Below are 18,568 nucleotides of genomic sequence, written 5' to 3' on the forward strand. Positions count from 1 at the left end.
TGGACAACTATCTAATTAAATAAGGATCATCAACAAAAATTTTAATATGCTAAAAAAACAAAAATAATAAAATAAGCAGAGTGTCTTTAAGAATCTGCAGTTCTACAAAGATGGTATGTGAAAAACAACGGGAACGTTTAAGAACGGATAAAGGAAGCTTCAGGTTGTTTAGTAAATTTTTTTAATATTATTGAATTTTTTTCTGCACATGTCTGAATGTGGAGGATTGTATTATAAACTTTATAATATAAATTAAGCAACAGACTGCAAAATTCTTCGATAAATGAAAATTGATTCTTCCTTTCTAACTGATTGATCACATAGAAAAAGTAGAATGTAAAATCTGCAATAAAAAAGAATATGATTTATCAAAGTAAAATCAAAGTAAAATAAGAAAAGTCCTTCAATATATTAAAGGCAATGTATATAGATGCTTTCTTCTATCTAACATATAGCTTGTAAGATTATATTAAATTTGTTCTTTGATAAAAAAAAAGAGTTCCAAAAATAAGATATTTGCATTTATGTACTGTTCTTGAAATTGTTTTAAAACTATTTTTTAATTTCCAACTTTATTCTTTTTTTTATCAGACTAAGCTTTCCTTTATCATTTAAATGATGAAAATATAAAAGAATTTGACCTTTTTGAAGTATACATTAAAAAAATGAACAAAGATTTAGTTCTATAGATTTTATAAGCTTAATTCGCAATCGATTAAAGTTAATTGTTGCTGTTAGATTTTTGTTTGTTTTGAACTCTTCTAGAGAAATACCTGAAATGCAATTGCACGCATTCCACTGAGAGTATCTGTGTCAAATCCCCAATTCATACATTCTTCAAACCGATTCTTTCATTCACAAAACATTTCGAATGCTCAAAATGATGACTGATGAGTGACGAGTGTCTTCTCGTGAGTGTGAGTGTGAGTGTGATTGTGATTTTTGTGACTGCATATTAATTAATTATGCATAACATTGCGGCGCCATGATGATCCCCTCGCTAACCGCACCCCTCCCTACCACACTTTCAAACCTCCTCTCTCTCTTCGCGCCTCTCTAGCACAATTCCTGTCCTGCTTTGCAACGGAATCCAAATTAGTTCAACTGTTCCCGTCTGAGAGAGGGGCTTTGACTTTACGGAGGGGTCGAAAGAAGAAAGGGGATGTAGGGAGGGAAGGGGTTGGGTGCCCCATTGGCGGTATCCGCGTCGCCGTCAGCCTAAAAATGCCGCGCTAAATTCTTGAGACGCTTAAAAATAAACTTTTTCTAGATTTTTGTCGCGCTTTTAAATAAGCCAAAAATATTTGTATTTTCATTTTACCTTTCACTTGCAACGCATTGCATTGCGTCTAAGCAATTGTTGTTGTTGTTACTTTTGTGTCTAATTTATTGTTGTTGCGCTCTTTAATTTGTTTCTTGCTTTCTTGTTTTTTGTTTGTTTTTTCAGCACGCAAATTATGTGCGGCAAGCGGCTGAGGGATATTTGGCCCGGCGACAGGCGCGCAACAAATCAATGACACGCTCGATGACTTCCGGATTGGCGGGACCGATACTCGCCCTGGGCAATGTCCATTATCTGCCGGCGGCCAAGAGCGGCACCTTCTTCTCCCGCGACAATGTGTCCAACTTCATAACCTGGTGCAGGTGAGTTATCCTTAAAAACCATCCTTAAGATCATCAATTCAATAAAAACAAAAAGACTAGCATTTCAAAAAGTTACAATTGATCTTTGATCTTTGCTATAGTGAAAGATCAAAAACAGATCAAAGAATTCAAATGAGAATGAATTTGTTAACTAACATTTAAGCTGTTTCGATTCATGTTTGATTGATGATCAGGCAAATTGCGCTTATTTGCGAAAGATCATTCAATTGTCAACTAAATATCAAAAATAAAATAGACAATATTAATTCAAAATAACCAATGAAAAATCAAAAAAGGATGCTAAATACTAGTGATGTAAATCCAAACTTTTTATCGAGTTTTATATCGAAATAGAAAATCGTCAAAAATAAGCATAGAATTGTAGATATATCGAAAAATAGTAGATCGAGTTGCAAATATCGAGTTTATTAAAAAACAAAATTTTTTTAATTTGAAAACGTAAATGTAATCACAAAATACACTTCCTTTTTTAAAAAATCTTATTTTTCTTGCATCGTTTTCATACCTGATTCAAACTTTGACAGTTTTGTAGTCTATTTATTACGGACGCTCATCAAAAATTGAACGACTAAACTTAACTCTGCAAATAAACCACGATGAACAAGCCCCAGTGAGTTGTCGGCTTTTCATGGAAATCGATTTAATCAACTCGATAGATCGTCCAAAAAATCATCGAGTTGAAGTACTCGATAATCGCTTGCGCGATAATTGATTTTTTTAAATTTTTATGCAGATTCAAATTAGAGCTGAGCTGTCGATTTTTCGATAAAACTCAATTTACTTAACTCGTCCAAAAAAATAATCGAGTTAAATTAGTTAAAAATCGCTTGTGCGAAAATCGAATTATCTATAATTTTATGTTTCACATTCTTAGAATAAAAATTGATAAGTATTGTTGATTGCCTTCCCATTCTAACCATTTATCATTTACAGAAAGAGCCTTAAAATCATCGAGTGCCTATTGTTCGAAACGGACGATCTGATAATGCGAAAGAATGAGAAGCATGTGATTCTCTGTCTCCTTGAGGTGGCCAGACGAGGGGCCAAGTTCGGTAAGTGTTGAACAACGTTCTATTGTTACAATTGATCGATATATTTTAATGTTTGTAATGATCGATAACAGGCATGCTGGCCCCAATGTTGGTGCAAATGGAACGACAAATCGATCGTGAAATTGCGGCCGATAACAAAGCCAACGGCGTCGGTTGTGGCACACAGACGAGCAACGGCTGTGCGGAAAGTGGCACCCAAACGGAGGCGCCACCAGCCGGTTCTGAATGCGTTGCCGTTGAAACAGATCTTTACGACAGCGATACCGAGAATGAGGATGAAAACGACAAGGATCCGATGCTGATGTATGGACCTCAACCACAGATCGTTACCAATGATCTCAAGAGTCTCGATGAGATGGTAAGTTGAGCATATATTTTTTTAAGTTATCGATTTACTGAACTATCGATTACTAGCCTACATATATCTTTCTCTCTCTTAATTTGTGTGTGTCTGTGGTGTTTTCTCTTTTGTTTTTTTTTTATTATTTTTTGCAGGCAAACCTCACGACTTTTTTTTTCTTATTGTTCGTAGCGACTTTTCTCATGTCCATGTTTAGCCATGGCTAAGTTTCCAGTTTCAAACTTGGTCAAAACAAATCAAAAGCAACCAACAACAATGCGACTAGTCAAACAAATGCAATGGATAATTGTTTCAACAATTCGTGGGGTGAAAACTTTGGCCAAAAACGGATATCGGATATATGTGTATTACCCAAACCAAAATCGGTGATCGTTGATCGTTGATCGTTGAACGTTGAACGTTGATGTCGCAACCAAATCGTGATCCGTAATCCGTGATCTGTCGCATCCGTCGTCTGTTTTGGACGATTGATCGTTCTGATTGAACAAAGGTCTTTCGACTCTATTTATATTTAAATGATTTTGAAGTTAATAAAATTATGGAAACAACCCTAAATTTGTTATATTACTCGTATTTGCAACAATTATAATTTTGTCTGAAGAAGGTTCTCAGTCCAAGTTTAAACATATTTAAATAATAGCTTCTTTCCTTTATTTCTCTTTTTTATTATATATGCTATCATCATTATTACAAATTCCGTATTTGATATTTAAATACCTTAATATCTTTCTAAACTTATTCTACCGCACTAAACTTTTTTTTAGCAGGAATTGTATTTTAAATGCTAAGAAATCCTCTCGAAATATACTAGAAACTGATCTCTTTATAATTTTATAAAAGGATTCATTGATTAAATTGATTTTTCTGTCGTGATCTTAATCTATTTTCTTAATGAAAAATGGACAGTTGACTTTGCTTATCAACCTATGCATTACTATATGTAACAAAGATCTATTGGTCTAATGATAAATTTATCAAGTGATATACCAAATTTTTGCACTGATAAACAGATAATAAGAATATTGGGTTATTGATAAAATTGATTTATTTATGTTTTGGGTATATTGATCTGATGTTATAATGATAAATTTTAAATTTGATATAGTCATTTATTGAACAACCGATTGATCTAAACTTGTATTACTTATATTGATTGATCTATTGATATATTGCTGTTAAGTAGTTGCAGTTACATTTCAATTGAAATCAATAATGCGATTGCTTATGTCACATTTGTTGTCTCATCATGTTGTAAATTAATTTGACAAGATGTTTTGAGGCGTGTTGCACTGTTGCCGTGTTGCACGTTGGCAGTATTCGCCCGGTGGCGCCACCGATGTGCCAGCAACAATTACAACAAATCGCAATTGGCAATGTAATTGCAAAGTGCGACTGCGAGCAGCGATTGCGCGATGACAACAACGACGACAGCAACATGCGGCTGCAACAGCTTGCAACAACAACAACATGCAACAGATAACACACAACATACAACATACAACGGCAGCGCCCAAGGATTGAGGAGCAAATCGGCAAACGGAAAACTAATGAAAAGCCATGCAAACATTTCCTCACGCCGCCAGCAACATTGACATCATTGACGACGACAACGACGACGACGACGACGACGACGACAGCAACAATGCTTGCTCTTGCCCCACTTGCCCCTCCCCTCTGCCCACAATCGACAGCTGCTGGATGGATGGATGGATAAATCGTTGTGCATTTATTGGACACAACATGGACTATGCCTGTCTGCCACAACAGCGCCACATGCTGCCACAAACATTGTCAGCAGCAGCAGCAGCAGCAACAACAGCCACAACAACAGCAACAAAGAGAGTTTTTCTTCGACACAACGAAGATTCGATACCCTTGTAATCCGTTTTCAACTGATCCTCAGCCAAGTTTGTTTTGGGACGTCTAAGAGAACAATAAATTTACAATTTTCGAGATTCGTTGAGGTATCTCAAAAAACGAAAATAGATATTCGAGCGATCGTTCATATGCTATATGATATAGTCACTTGATTTTAAGCAAATTTTATCAGAATGTTCAAGACAACATTCCAAAATCTGTGAGTTTTGTTGGCATATTCTCAGCAACAAATAAGTTTTCCATACTAAAGATGGATTTTTAACTGCTGGTTCCTTTGGCAGCTATATGATATAGTTGTCCAATGTTTACCACATTTTTTTGGGATGTTTAAGACTACATCAAGTTTATAATTTTCGAGATTCTTTAAATGATCTCAAAAAAACAAAAATATTTTCCATACTAAAGATTGATTTTATACCGATCGTTCCTATGGCAGCTATATATATATAGTGAAGCGATTCAAATTAAAGTTGATAGGGACATAAAAGATAATACCACATGCACAATCTGTGGGCTTTATTGAATTATCTGAAGGAACAACAAAGTGGCTAACACTAAAGTTTTAATGCTTTACATATTTTGTGACATAATTATTATACTCACTGCGATAGGGTATGATAACAAAGTGGCCCAGCGGGCGGACATGCTCAATGGATCGACTCAATGGGCAAGCTTAACCTGGCTCTGACTTTGGCTCTGACTCTGGCTAAGACGATCACTCAGTCGGCCAATCAATTTGTTTGCAACGGCAGCAACAGCAGCAACAGCAGCAACAGCAGAAGCAACGGCAGCAACGGCAGCAACAGTTGCTGCTGCCAAATCAGCAAATAGCCTCAACAACTTGTCGAAAATCAAATGATGTGCCACCACGTTGCAACCACGAGGGGCAACTGGCAACAACGGCAACCGACAACAACGGCAACCGACAACAACAACGGCAACCAACAACAACAACGGCAACTGAGCCAAAACCAGCCACGAATCATTTGTCGCTGCCGTTTGGCACGTCCGCGTCGTCAACATTGTTGCTGTTGTTGTAGTTGTTGTTGTTGTTGCTGTTGTTGTCGTTGTCGTTGCTATCTATGCCGTTGTTGTTGCATGCGATTTATGGCCTGGCCAGGATCACAGCGCCATTGCCAGCGCCAGCTAATCTCGCATGCGTCACAGTCTTGCCAACATTGCTGTTGTTGTTGTTGTTGTTGTTGTTGTTGTTATGGCTGCTGCTGGCGATATTGTTGTTGTTCTTGTGCTTTTTGTTGCCGTTGTCGATTGCAGATCTCTTTTTGCGGCTTATCGCCAAATGCTAGATTTATTGTGATGTCGACTTACCTACCACACAAAAGGCAGCAACGCCTATCCCCTACCCTCCCCACCACCCCTCCCCTATGCCTGCCCCCTGCCCCATTCCGCCTATCCGTGATACTCATACAGCTGTGTCGCAGTTCCCAATTGCTCCTGGGCCCTCCTGTTGTCTTTCCTTGTTGCAACTAACAACTCTGCGATCTGTTTGAAATCGCAGGGTTGCTTCACTAACAGATACCCTGTAAACTGCCCAAAAACTAGAGCTCTGAAGAAGAAAAACTAGAAATAGAAGCAGCTTAGCTACCATGTAAGGAATAATTTTCTTATATATCACAGGGTATCTCTTCATCATTCAAATGCAAGCAATTAACCTGTAGTCAGCTGTGCAATAATCTTATATGCTTGGGAGAATCTTAAGTTAAAATATATGCACTTTGGATAGCCGTTAATGATATTTTATTTATATTACAGGGTATACAGGGTATCTTTCTATCTGTTGTCAGCTGTGCAAGCTATTTCTTTTTAGTTTTCGCGTATTTTCAACAAGTTCAAGTCTGTTGTTACATAGTCTTGCTAAGAGTGAAATAACCCCACTTGCAACCGCTTTGCTACAGGGTATTTGCAGCTAACGAAGTTCAAAGGTGCAAATGCGTTTTGTCTGTTTGGTTTTGTCTCGTTGTTCGTGTGGTGGCTCGTTGTTGTTGGCCAGGCCAAAACTGAGCTTTGTTAGTCTAGTCGAAGACCCGTCAAAGCGATGTCGGCACAGTAGCCAACTTGGCCAAAACGATCCCTATAGACACGAATCTCGCAACGAGACGAGTCAGCTGCCCTGGGCATTGGGTTGACTCTTCACTCGTCGCTCTACTATGTCTCTGTCTCTGTCTCTGTCTCAGGGTCTGACTGTCGTCCGTCTGGCTCGGTAGTCGGATCTCAGTCTTAGTCTCTGTCTCAGTGTCTGTCTCCGTCCCAGTCTCTGAGTCTCTGCAACTGCGGACTGGAAGCCAAGTCGTTTTGCTGTTCCGCTCATTTGTTTGATCATTTGCTCGGACAATGGCAGCGCGTGAATTTATGCAGTGGTAAAGCTAAACTTGATCCAGGCAGCACTTTAAACCTAGAGATGAGCGCGTGACACAAACAAAACGCAAACTGACAACTCAGTTGAACAATTATAGAATCTATTAATGCTTAATAAAATTAATAATTAAAAAAATTTAACACAGCTCGTCTTCCCATCTTTAAGATTGGATTCATTTTATGTCTGTCTCGCATTCAATTCAACACTGATCAAAAAAAATTCTCTAAAATCAAGATTTTGGTCTCAGAACTAAGCTTTTTAATCAAAAAAATGCGTCGAGAACATAAAATTCTTAAATTATGAGAACACATCTGGGTGTTAAGTACATTTTAAATAAGACCAAGCTCTTATTTTAAGAAAAAATGTTTTTAAAATTAAAATCAAAGATTTAGAATTTTTTTTTTTAATTTTTTACATATTATTCTGTCTTAGTAATTTTATAAATGTTAATTTAATTTATTACTAACTACTTTCTAAAAATTTAAGATTTTTATTCTTATATTAAGATTTTAAGATTTTTTAGATTATTAATCTTAGTTTTAGTAACTTGGTCTTAAAATAAGATTATTTTAAAATATTTAAGATGAATGTTCTTGATTTTAGAAGTTGATCTATTTTCAGTGAAGTGTATTCATTCTCAATTCATGTTCACTTCAAGCTCAGTTCATTTTATGTTCGTTTTCCTGTTGTCTCTTTGTCTGTGAGCTCATTTTTCGTTCATTTCTTGTCTGCCTCGAATTCATTTCAAGTGCATTCATAATTATATATCACGTTCTTTCCATGTTCTAATCGATCTTCTCATCTCATCTTTATTTTGCATTTATCTATTCTTCGTCTTGTAATCATCTTTCATAATATCGATATTATTTCATGTTTATTACCAGTTTATCGAAATTTTTTTGCTCAACTTATGTTTATTTTGTACGAATATCTTGTTTTCATCTCTCATTCATTTTTTGTTCATCTTCTATAAAATTCATTTTCCTATTATCTTCCTGCCGTCGTCGTTTTAATTTATTCTGTGTTGTGTCATTTTTTGGGTATATTTCTTGTTTATATCCTTTCATATTATTATCTATTTATTTGTTTCTGCTTTCTTGCTATTGTATTTATCTATCTATTTTATGCTTTATATTATATCTTATTCATTTCATCTTCATTTGGACTTTATCTTATGGTAATTTTCAGTTCATCTCTAAGGCATATTCAGTTTATTTTAGTTTTTCATTTTTTTTTTAGTTCATTTAACTTTACTTCAAATGCATCTTCAGTTTAGCTTATATCCATTTTTTTATTGTCCTTTTCATCTCGTTCTCACTTAATATTCATTTCGCGTTCATCTTAAGTTTATTCAGTTTGTCTCAAATTAATTTCCAATTTTCAACACAAATTGGTCGTCTAATCATTTAGTGTTCATATTATTTTCATTTAGAGCTTATCTAGTTTTATATTTAGTGCATCTAAAATATTTATTTTATATTCAATTCCAATTTATCTGTTTTTTATCTAATATTTTTCTTTTATACATCTCATCTTCATTTGGAGTTCATCTCGTGTTGTTTTTGTCCATCTCCAGCAAAGAGTCCAGTCGATAGTCTTCTGGTCGATGGGATTTGTTAGTTGATCGCCTGTGGCTCTTGATCTTATGCAATGCCCTATGGGGTCAGGTCTCGGGTTGCATTGCCCCAAACACACACACATAAAGAGAGACAGAGAGAAACATATATAGAAAAATAAAGAGAGAGACACTGACATATTTCTGTTATTTACTATTTTTTTTTTTTTGGGATTGCAGGTCAGAGATTTGGTGGAGAAATGCACATGCCCCTCACAGTTTCCTATGGTACGCGTCTCCGAGGGCAAATATCGAATAGGCGACACCAAAGTCCTCATCTTTGTGCGCGTAAGTTAAATCCAAAAAAAATATGCCCAATGGATTCCTCATTGATTTCCATGTGGGATTGTAATAATAACTAAATTTTTATATTTTTATTTGGTAGATTCTAAGATCCCATGTGATGGTACGTGTGGGCGGTGGTTGGGATACGCTCTCGCATTATCTGGATAAACATGATCCTTGCCGTTGTCGTGCCCAGCATCGCGTCTCCATAACTGCACGCCTGATGCCCAGGAACGGTAACAGCAGCAGCAACTCCCAATCCGGCAATGGAGGCATCGAGCTGCACAATGCGCAGGTGATATACGAACGGTGAGTCAAAATCTATACAAAAAAAAAACATAAAATAAATAATTGGAAAAGTCTGGGACTCAAAAGGTGACAAGTCTTAGCTCCATTTGCGCTACTTGAAATGGGAAAAAATCGAAGCTAGGGATGGGGAAGCATGCATTAAGTTGTTATCGCCGCACTAATTGCATGCATAAAGCCGGATAATGATGATGGTCTGCGAGACATTGACTTAAACAGATGGCAACAAAGACAAGAGAATCATGCCAGTTGAGTGCTCCATTAGTGGCTCCATTATGCAGCAGAAATAGGAGCAGAAAAGAGGGAGTAGGTTGAGATGAGGCGTAGTTTAAATGCATTCACTTATTCATAGACTGCACTCATTCAGCGAAGCAATCACATGCACTATTGTAGTTGAAGATCAGATTCCTTATTTAATTCCAATTCATATCTGCGTAAATAAACATACTATATCTCTGAAAGCGTAAGATTTTAATAATTTTAATTTACTGCAAATTTTGGAAACCTCCAGGAATATTGGCATCTGGTTCGAAAATTTCATTTCGATCGAATAATAAACTCGGATGTTATATAAGAAACAATTTTATATAGCATAAAACCCAAGAAAGAAGAAGATAATTCGGACGTTACGTATAGTATACATGTACCTGAGTGGAAATACGTGTTTGGGTATCTAAGAACCTAATCGCAGGGAAGCTTATTGCCTATAGGCTCAACTCGATAGCATTGTTGAATTTTTTTTAAATTTAATGCCGTTTGATTTCTCTCATACCATTACATTTATATCAATCGTATTATCTCTCATTCATTGATTGAACTGCAATTCATTATAATTTTTTAGACTGTTCCATTCCACATACTCCATAGCATTTATTCTGTTTCATTCCACACATTCCATTGCATCCAAGTCGTTATTTCACTTTAATTTGATTTCTCTACATTTTCTCCTCATTACCTCGCAACAAATAACAGCAATGAATTGTATTCCATTCTGCTCGTTTCAGACCATACACAAATCCTCTCATTTCGTTTCAGAGCATAATTCCTTCCGTTTGCTCCATTGCTCGTTATTTATTCCATTCCATTTCCATTGCATTCACATATTAAATCATCTGTCCCATTGCATACCTCATATTACATTTTATAATTTTCTTATATTTCATTCCATAGCTTCCCCAAAGTGAAGTCATAGAATTAATTTTTCTAGTTTCTAATTTCAGTCAGTCCCAGTTTTTGAATAGTTGTTGAAGCACAGCCAACTTAAAAAACTTAAACAAATTTAAACTTAACAGTATTCAAATATTTGAAACCAAAAGCAAAAAGATCGAGGATATAAAAATTATTCCGATAAACTGACCCAATAAACCTAATTTGATTCTTTCATAACTATTTTTAGCAATTCCAACAGCGCAATAACTTAAGATACTCATAGCGGAAATACTTAAAAACTATAGTCACATTTTATCAGTCAAGTGAAATGACCACAATAATCACTGGTTATAAACAAAAAGGTTCTTCAATTCGTTGATAGCAAGTAGACAATAGAAATGTGATAACAAATGGGTTTATAATCGACTTTAAAAGATCGTTTGATAATTGTATTGTTTGTATTAAAAGTCGATTGGAGAACAGGGTGGCACTACTAAAAATAGAAATGGAATGGAGATACTATACATAAATAGAACAGATTGAGGAGAAACCCAATTGGAAAGCAAGATTCTTCAAACCCCACAAACGAATTGAATCTTCAATCTCTATGCTTTGTATGCTTAGTAAATTCCGCTGTACCAGGGCTGCACTGCACGTGATTCTAGGTTAGGTTTTCTCCATACTCTATTAATCTTTATTATGATATTATTTTCTATTCATATTTTTATTTTCTTCATTCTCTTTGCAGCTCACCGCATGCACCTCGTCGCGTAATGCCAACGGTTGGAATGGCAGCTGGAACTGGATCTGGAACTGCCACTGGTTCCGCATCACCTACAGCTGGCACTGTGGGAACACTTGGTGTGGGAACAGTCAATGCCAGCTTGTCGCCGAGTGCAATTGCCGGCATTGCTGGCAAACATCGCAGTCGCAGTCCGACACCGCAGCGCAAGTTTCTCAATCAGACGAACAATGGGAACAGTTCGAACATGGAACCATTACCCGGTTCACCACATCTAACCAGACGCAGCATGTCGCCCACTCAGCGTCGCTTGATCAGCGACATGCGAAAAAAGCAAAATTCAATGGAATCCAAATCGTTGCCGAATGCAGAGGAAACAGCTGGTGCTGGAGCTGGAACTGGAACTGGAGCACAGCCAGAGCAGAGCAGCAAATTTGAGAACATCAGCGACAATGGTAGTGAAATTAGCGATGAAGGTTATCGCAGTCTCGGAGTGATCCAATCGACGGCCCAGAAACGCGAGTCTCTCCACAGTCAGGCCTCCATTGAAGATGCTGAAAGCAATGGTAAGTCTCCCTTCCACGAGGTCTACGTTATAGAGGTTATTACTAAAAATCCTAAAATATAACTTCTTTTTTTTTAACTTCACATACCCTTTAACCGTTTTCCATTTTCCAACCTTAAAATGCGCGAATTCCCAACCAATTAACATTTTAATTTTGGAAAAAAAAAAACAGAGAAAAATTAAAAACAAGATTTTTTTGCGGATAGTGACTAGTTGTCAACGCCCCACAATAATAAATTAATTAAATTTAATGTTGCAGCAACGATATGAAAATCAATTGAAAAAAATTTTCAAAATCAAGATTCGCAAATGAGAGTTGTGAATTTAAATAAAAAAAAATCCCAATTATATTATACTTTTACCACAGAAGAGAGTGAAATTAGTTAGTTTTAACTATTACTTTTTGATTTCAGAAAATTTCAAATTATTATTTAAAAACTATACTTACAGTCTTATTTTTTTTATAAAATGTAATCCAAGTTATTATTTTCCTCATTTTTTTTGTCATTTTTATTTTAAAATATCGTGTGATCCAGAAAAAAAAATCAAAAAATTCTAAGTAAAAATTAAGGAAAATATTACTTATTTTTGTAATGCAAATGTCACAAATTCAGAGTTCTTAAAAATGCAGAAAAAAAATTAAAGACGTTTTAATGGAAACTCATTATTAAATGACGCTGTTCTATTTTTGCAGCGCGTCTTGATCAAACGTCGAGCGACTCGCAGATCTCGCCCACGGATGAGCCGGAGCCGGAGCAGGAGCAGGAGCAGGAAAAGTCAAATCACTCGCTTAAGAAGCATGAAAAGGAGCAGGAACATGAACAGGAGCAGGAGGATGAGATTTATGCGGTGTGTGAAATTGATGGACCCCAATCTCTGCCTGCTGTGCTGGCGCTGCCCAAGCAATCGAAGCTGCTCCAGCAGGCATCCTACGTGGATCACAACAAGTTCGAGCAGTCGGGTGTGTTCATCACGGATGACGAGATAACAGTGACTACGGAAAGTGTTCAACCGGCTGGGAACAAGATGCCCGGTCAGGTGCAGACTGTGACGCCAGCGGGCAGCAAGATTCCCAGATCTCCGCTGGCGCAACGTCGTCGCAGGAGCAGCATTGATAACAGCACCTGCAGCGGCGCCGGCGGCAGTCTCCAGGATCTGAGCACACGTTCCGGATCCTTGCCACTAAATCGCAAGCAGCCCGTCTACCGATCCGGGCGTCGTCCAACAGCTCCAACGGTTCCAGGAGCTACAGGAGCTGGAGTGTCACGTGGCAAGGCATCGCAGCTGCCTCTGGTGCGGGATGTGACCAATACATGGAGCGGACGCAGTGCAGCCACCGCTGTGCCGACCAAGAAACGTCCCACAATCAACACGGATACATTTGCACCGCCAGCAACGACATCCACATCACCATCGGCCTTTGATCGCAGTGTGAAGACGCGATCCTCGCAGATCCTCTACGACAGCAATGGGAGACGAGTGCGAGGATGCACTAGCTCATTGACCACATCCCCAGTGAAGAATCATGCCTCGTCACCGCTGGCCCAGCAGCTGCTCGAGGCGGCCAGCAGTGCCAAGAACGACGCCCAGATTCTGGAGAAGATGAAGACACTGCTCTCACGCTATGCCGCTGGCAATCAACAACAGCGTCCCGTTTCCGCCGGTGCAGGTACCGCTGCTGGTCCTGGCAATGGCAAAAAGACGCCCGTCGTCTATGAGGACTTCACCACGGCGTGGGTGCACACCAATGGCAATCCGGAGCGTTCCGAGAGCTGCTCCCCGCCAGCGAAGGCGCGTTCCAAGCGCAGCTCTGCCGCCTCCTCCTGCGGGAGCAATCATTCGGCAGCTGGAGCAGGTGCATCCAATGTGATTTCGCCGCGTCGGGAGCGTGGCATGTCCAAGATTCCGGCACCAGTGCGTCATCATACGGAGCTTTATTAACGGCACGTGCGGACGCCCAGCGTCCAGCCGATTGCCATGACCATGGCCAAGGCCAGGCTCCGAACCAAGTCAACAACGGTCAATGTCAAACTTCTTCCGAGTGTTTTCTGAAAACGAAGCTGCAAATGGAGAGGAGATGAGGATGCCGACGAGCAGAAGGAGCAGGGGGCAACTGACACGGGAATAGCTGTTAAATTAATCTTAAGGCCAAGCTGGAATTGTCCGTCTGTGTGTGTGTGTGTTTGTGTATGTGTGTTAGTGTGGTTGTGTGCGTTGAATCCGAACCGAACCAAAAGCAGAAGAAGAGAATGGAACCGTTCCAATAGACCTCATGCAGACAAGCATACGTATATATGCGCATATTTACATATACTATAGAACTACAATCTATATCTACATCAGTATCTATATATCTACGAGTATGTATAAAAGCCGTAATCAATAAAATGTAATTCGAACTGCCTCATTAGGTCCCATAGTGAGCAATGATGATCGGACGACGTTATTTCTCATATCATTTCAGCGAGTAATCGTTGCATTTTTCCACTCGCTACTCGTCACTTCCAAAGTGGCACTTGTTATTCCATCTGCATTTCAATAAGTAATTCAACACGTTCTCTTTGCATTTCTCCACTCGTCACTCGCCAGCTGGTGGATGGTGAGCTATCATTCCTTATTTTCAATTGGCCATCCTAGCATTTCTACTCGCCACTCGCTTCTTGTTAGCTAGCGTTCGTTGCTTTCAATTAACTAACATATCATTCACTTGTCTCAGTTCCATTTCTCTCGCTAATTGGCACTCGTTTGGCGATTGTGGCAACAGTTCTTCAGGTCCTTCGATCACATTGCACTTAGTGAACCAAACATTTACAATCCAAATTGAGACTTTCAACTAAAATTTTACAAATTTCAGCTGTAAACCCTTTTTTTTTCATAGAACTAAGAAGCAGCGAAGAAGAAGAAGTTAAAGAGAGAAGAACATTTTAAGATATATGTATGCATAAGTGTCGTGATAGAACTTAGTAGAACCTCTCAAAATCCCCTCCCTATAAAGGAATGCGCATAATTTTCTAGAAGTTTTACGATTAGTATAAACATGCAGACATAGATCTCACACACACGCACGCACATCCCCATGCAAGAAGTGTATATAGACAAGGAAGAAGAACTTAATGGAGGAACGATTTCGTAGGACTGACTGTTGTGCGTGTGTGGGTGTGTGTGTGTGTGTGCGTGTGTGTGGATGTATGTGTGTGTGCTTGCTATTTTCCGACATAGTCTTAGAAAAGGAAGATTTATTTTTATACACAAAGCAAGCGACAAAGGAAAAAGCTTTTAACAAGAGAAATCAATTTTACACAAGATAAAGTAGAAAAACAATTAACGATATGATATCGTATGAAATATTATAAAATATGATAAAGTAAACTACTATATAGTATTTGCAGTAGTTAGGCGACAAGGTTCCGATCAGAGCGTAGAAAAAAACGAATTTGGTGCTTTACTTAGGTCAAGGCAAACACACACTTACAATACCATTTATATACCTATATATATATCTGTTTCGATATACATATGTATTCCAATTCCCCCTACACTACAAAATGAGAGAAGCATTCAATGACAACAGTCACAAATTTTCGAATCTTAAAAACTTACTGATATAAACGATACTATATACGATACTACCTATATCGAATCCCATAACCTAACTATATACTACATATGAATACAGTTATCAGTTTACAGTTATCATTTGACAACAAGAAAGAGAGAAGAACATTAGCTTAATTTAACTGCCCGATGCAGAACTATACAAATGATATATACTTACTTGTATGAATAATTTGTTTATTTTTTTTAATGTTTTTTTTTTATAATTATTAAAGTTTAAACAATACTTAGTACGTCGTACCTTTAAAAAGATATATATATATCGTATATCGTATATGTTTTGTTTAATATTTGTTGGAACCGGCCATAATCTTCAATCTTGACGAGTTCTGTTCAATATTTGTTAAGCGATTTGAGTCGAGTGTAAACCAAACACATATAATTAAATTACATTTATATGAATAAACAATTAAACACACATATTCTCTATATTATATATATATAAATGGAGGATCCTGGCTCCTAACTATGCTAATTCACAGTTATTACAAAACATATACAGACATATATATACAATACATAGATCAAATCAAAAATTCTTTCAGCAAAAAAATTTACAATTTAATTGTTTACAACACACGCACATACAAAATGTAAGAACAGCAATAGCTATATAAACTATAATTAAAAGAATACATAAAAAAAAAAAGTATCCTGCAGATACAAAACTTTCTCCCAATTTTTCTCTCTACGTATTTTTCTCATTTTTATTTCCTTGTTATTTTTTGGGATATTGATAAAAATGGAAAACATTTATAAAAATGTATTTAAAATACAATTAATTAATATTAAATCATTTGAAGCAAACTAACTATTAAAAATGGAATAGATTACATAAATATGTATTGCAAACGACAACATTATTGATTTTAATCACAAGAATTTAATACAAATAAATACGAGTATATGCTATAACTACACATTTGTCAACAATTTTATTAATATATTTTTAGAAAAGCAGCAGAGTTTTTGCTTAATTATAGCAATGGAGTCATTATGAACGATTTATGGCATCTCTTTGTGGCTGGCTGAAAGTGTTTGCCACGAGTTACTGGTCTTTTACGCACCTGTCGTCAAGGTAAATTAGCGGGTACATCTAATTAAATATATAATTAGACGTGCTTCGTTTTTAACTTTTTGACAGCTACATAATGCAGTAAATTCAAATATACGTCAGCGAGCCAATCCGTTGCGTGTCACTGCAGCGACCGTTTAGTTGAACACAAATTCGATATATGATGTTATCGATTGGCAAAAGCAAAAAATGTTTTATATTTTTTTTTTTAATCTGCAAATTTTATTTTAAGCATATGGAATTTCGTGCGAGCATCGAAAAAATGAACACATTACATATGCAAATATGTATTATTCATTTCGTCCTATACATTCAGACAATCTATCACATCAGTTTAGCTTATAAATCGCCAAGATTGCCGAGACCGCCAACCTCTGGGCCAAAACGTGCTTTCTCCTGACTCTCGGTCCAGGCCTTGGCAATGACCTGTTTCGTCTTTGAATCGCCACTGTTGTACATTTTCTTCATAATATTAACTAGAGCCTCCTCGGGATTGGCATTATCTTTTGCCATTTCGCTGTCCTGCTTTTGCTTTAAACGCTTCTGTATTGACGTGAGGACATCCCAGTTTTGACCCTCCTCCGCCTTCTTCAAGTATATGGCAACCATGTCGGTTTTCAGCTTACGATAACTCTTCTCAACATCGATAGCAAAGAGCAGATTGTTAACCATCAGCCCATAATCTTTGCCATTGAGATCGCGCACGTGGAGCTGCATCGAGTTTTCCGTGTAATCGACGGTGACAGCCTCCTCTGAGCAATTTTGTACGCCATTTAATGTTATAAATAGTTTAACAAATTTGGCACTTTGATCCCAGCCATAGTCAGTTAGCTCGTGCAGATATCTGCAACGCAATTAAACAGACAAAGACAGAAATATCATCTAGATTCTAGAAGGATCGATATGTCGAATTCGCACTTACCTTTTGGAAATGCCAACAGTGCCCGCTGCTTGACGTTCGGCAGCAAGACGTGCTTTGATCTCTAAATTGGCCAATTCACGTTCCACTTCTGCTTTGGCCTGGGTTAGAACGCCCTTAACACGCCCACTTTTTGCCTGCTCCAATAACGCTGTGAACTCGGCGGCATCCGCTTTCAGCTACTTTCCATATAAATACATATGTGCATAAAAAACATGCATCTTTAGTACTCTTAAATTGCTCTCACCTGTTCAAGAGACATTCTTTTGTAGTTTGTTGAATTTATTTGGAGCCAAAAATATTAATTAGCTTCGTTCGGCAGAAATTTCGAGCTGCAAATGGAGTTGGGTTGTTTCGTTCTGAAAAAGTTCAAATGAACGCGTCACTGAAATGACCGAGTGAACTTATTCAGTCTTTAATGAACTATATAGTTTATTTTGTTGTTTAAATGTTCAATTTGTTATTGTCCTTACAAAAAGCGAAAATGTTTGTTCTGCAAAACGCATTTCTTCCCACAACGTCGCCACCGGGCCCAAATGTTGCCACTCTGCTACATTCACCGATCCGGCAATATGCACCACTTTAGGTCAAAGGACAAAATTGGTAATTTAAAAGTTTGCACTTTTTATTGGCAATGTCTTAATTATTAAGCTAGAATTTTTTCAATTTTCGCAGAATTTTTATATATGTTTTTTTTTATCAGTAATCAGTAAATAAGTTGACCATCGATAATAAAGTGGTGCAAATTCAATGGTTCTTGAAAAAACTATCGTCCGCTATCGATTTAAAGATGAAATAATAGCTGTTTCTGGCTGGAAAGCATCTGAAAAACTGCTGAGATTGCGATGCAAAATAGCTAAAAAGAAAACTCGATAACAGACGGCACAGCTGATTTTCAAATGTAGTGTGCTGCCATATTGTTTTATTAGTCATGGAGAAAAAGAAACGGTTATTAATAAAAAAA

General features: G+C 37.4%; 2 protein-coding genes across 4 annotated transcripts in view; one reads left to right on the forward strand and one right to left on the reverse strand.

Annotated features, from left to right (window-relative positions):
* LOC117793867 (GAS2-like protein pickled eggs) overlaps positions 1-16,247 on the forward strand; it is a 76,277-nt gene extending 60,030 nt beyond the window's left edge. Inside the window, exons 5-11 of one of the 2 annotated variants that reach the window (XM_034634297.1) lie at positions 1,448-1,644; positions 2,599-2,717; positions 2,789-3,075; positions 9,129-9,236; positions 9,334-9,542; positions 11,437-11,996; positions 12,690-13,936. In XM_034634297.1, coding sequence (XP_034490188.1) covers positions 1,448-1,644; positions 2,599-2,717; positions 2,789-3,075; positions 9,129-9,236; positions 9,334-9,542; positions 11,437-11,996; positions 12,690-13,936 — 2,727 coding nt within the window. Of the gene's footprint in view, positions 1-1,447; positions 1,645-2,598; positions 2,718-2,788; positions 3,076-9,128; positions 9,237-9,333; positions 9,543-11,436; positions 11,997-12,689 lie in introns of both variants that reach the window. The other variant, XM_034634298.1, reaches the window with a different exon arrangement.
* Positions 16,248-16,893: 646 nt separating this feature from the next.
* Positions 16,894-18,152, reverse strand: LOC117793869 (calcyclin-binding protein). 2 transcript variants are annotated; one of them, XM_034634300.1, is made up of 4 exons: positions 18,078-18,152; positions 17,852-17,936; positions 17,608-17,783; positions 16,894-17,529 (listed from the first exon to the last, which is right to left on the reverse strand). In XM_034634300.1, exons 2-4 carry the CDS (start codon positions 17,864-17,866, stop codon positions 17,025-17,027), a joined length of 696 nt encoding a protein of 231 aa, XP_034490191.1. In that variant the 5' UTR covers positions 17,867-17,936; positions 18,078-18,152; the 3' UTR covers positions 16,894-17,024. The 2 variants fall into 2 exon arrangements, with proteins under 2 accessions (XP_034490191.1, XP_034490190.1); XM_034634299.1 differs by having other exon boundaries at positions 17,852-18,152.
* Positions 18,153-18,568: the final 416 nt, after the last annotated feature.

Source organism: Drosophila innubila, chromosome X (genome assembly GCF_004354385.1).
Source record: "Drosophila innubila isolate TH190305 chromosome X, UK_Dinn_1.0, whole genome shotgun sequence".
NCBI lineage: Eukaryota > Metazoa > Arthropoda > Insecta > Diptera > Drosophilidae > Drosophila > Drosophila innubila.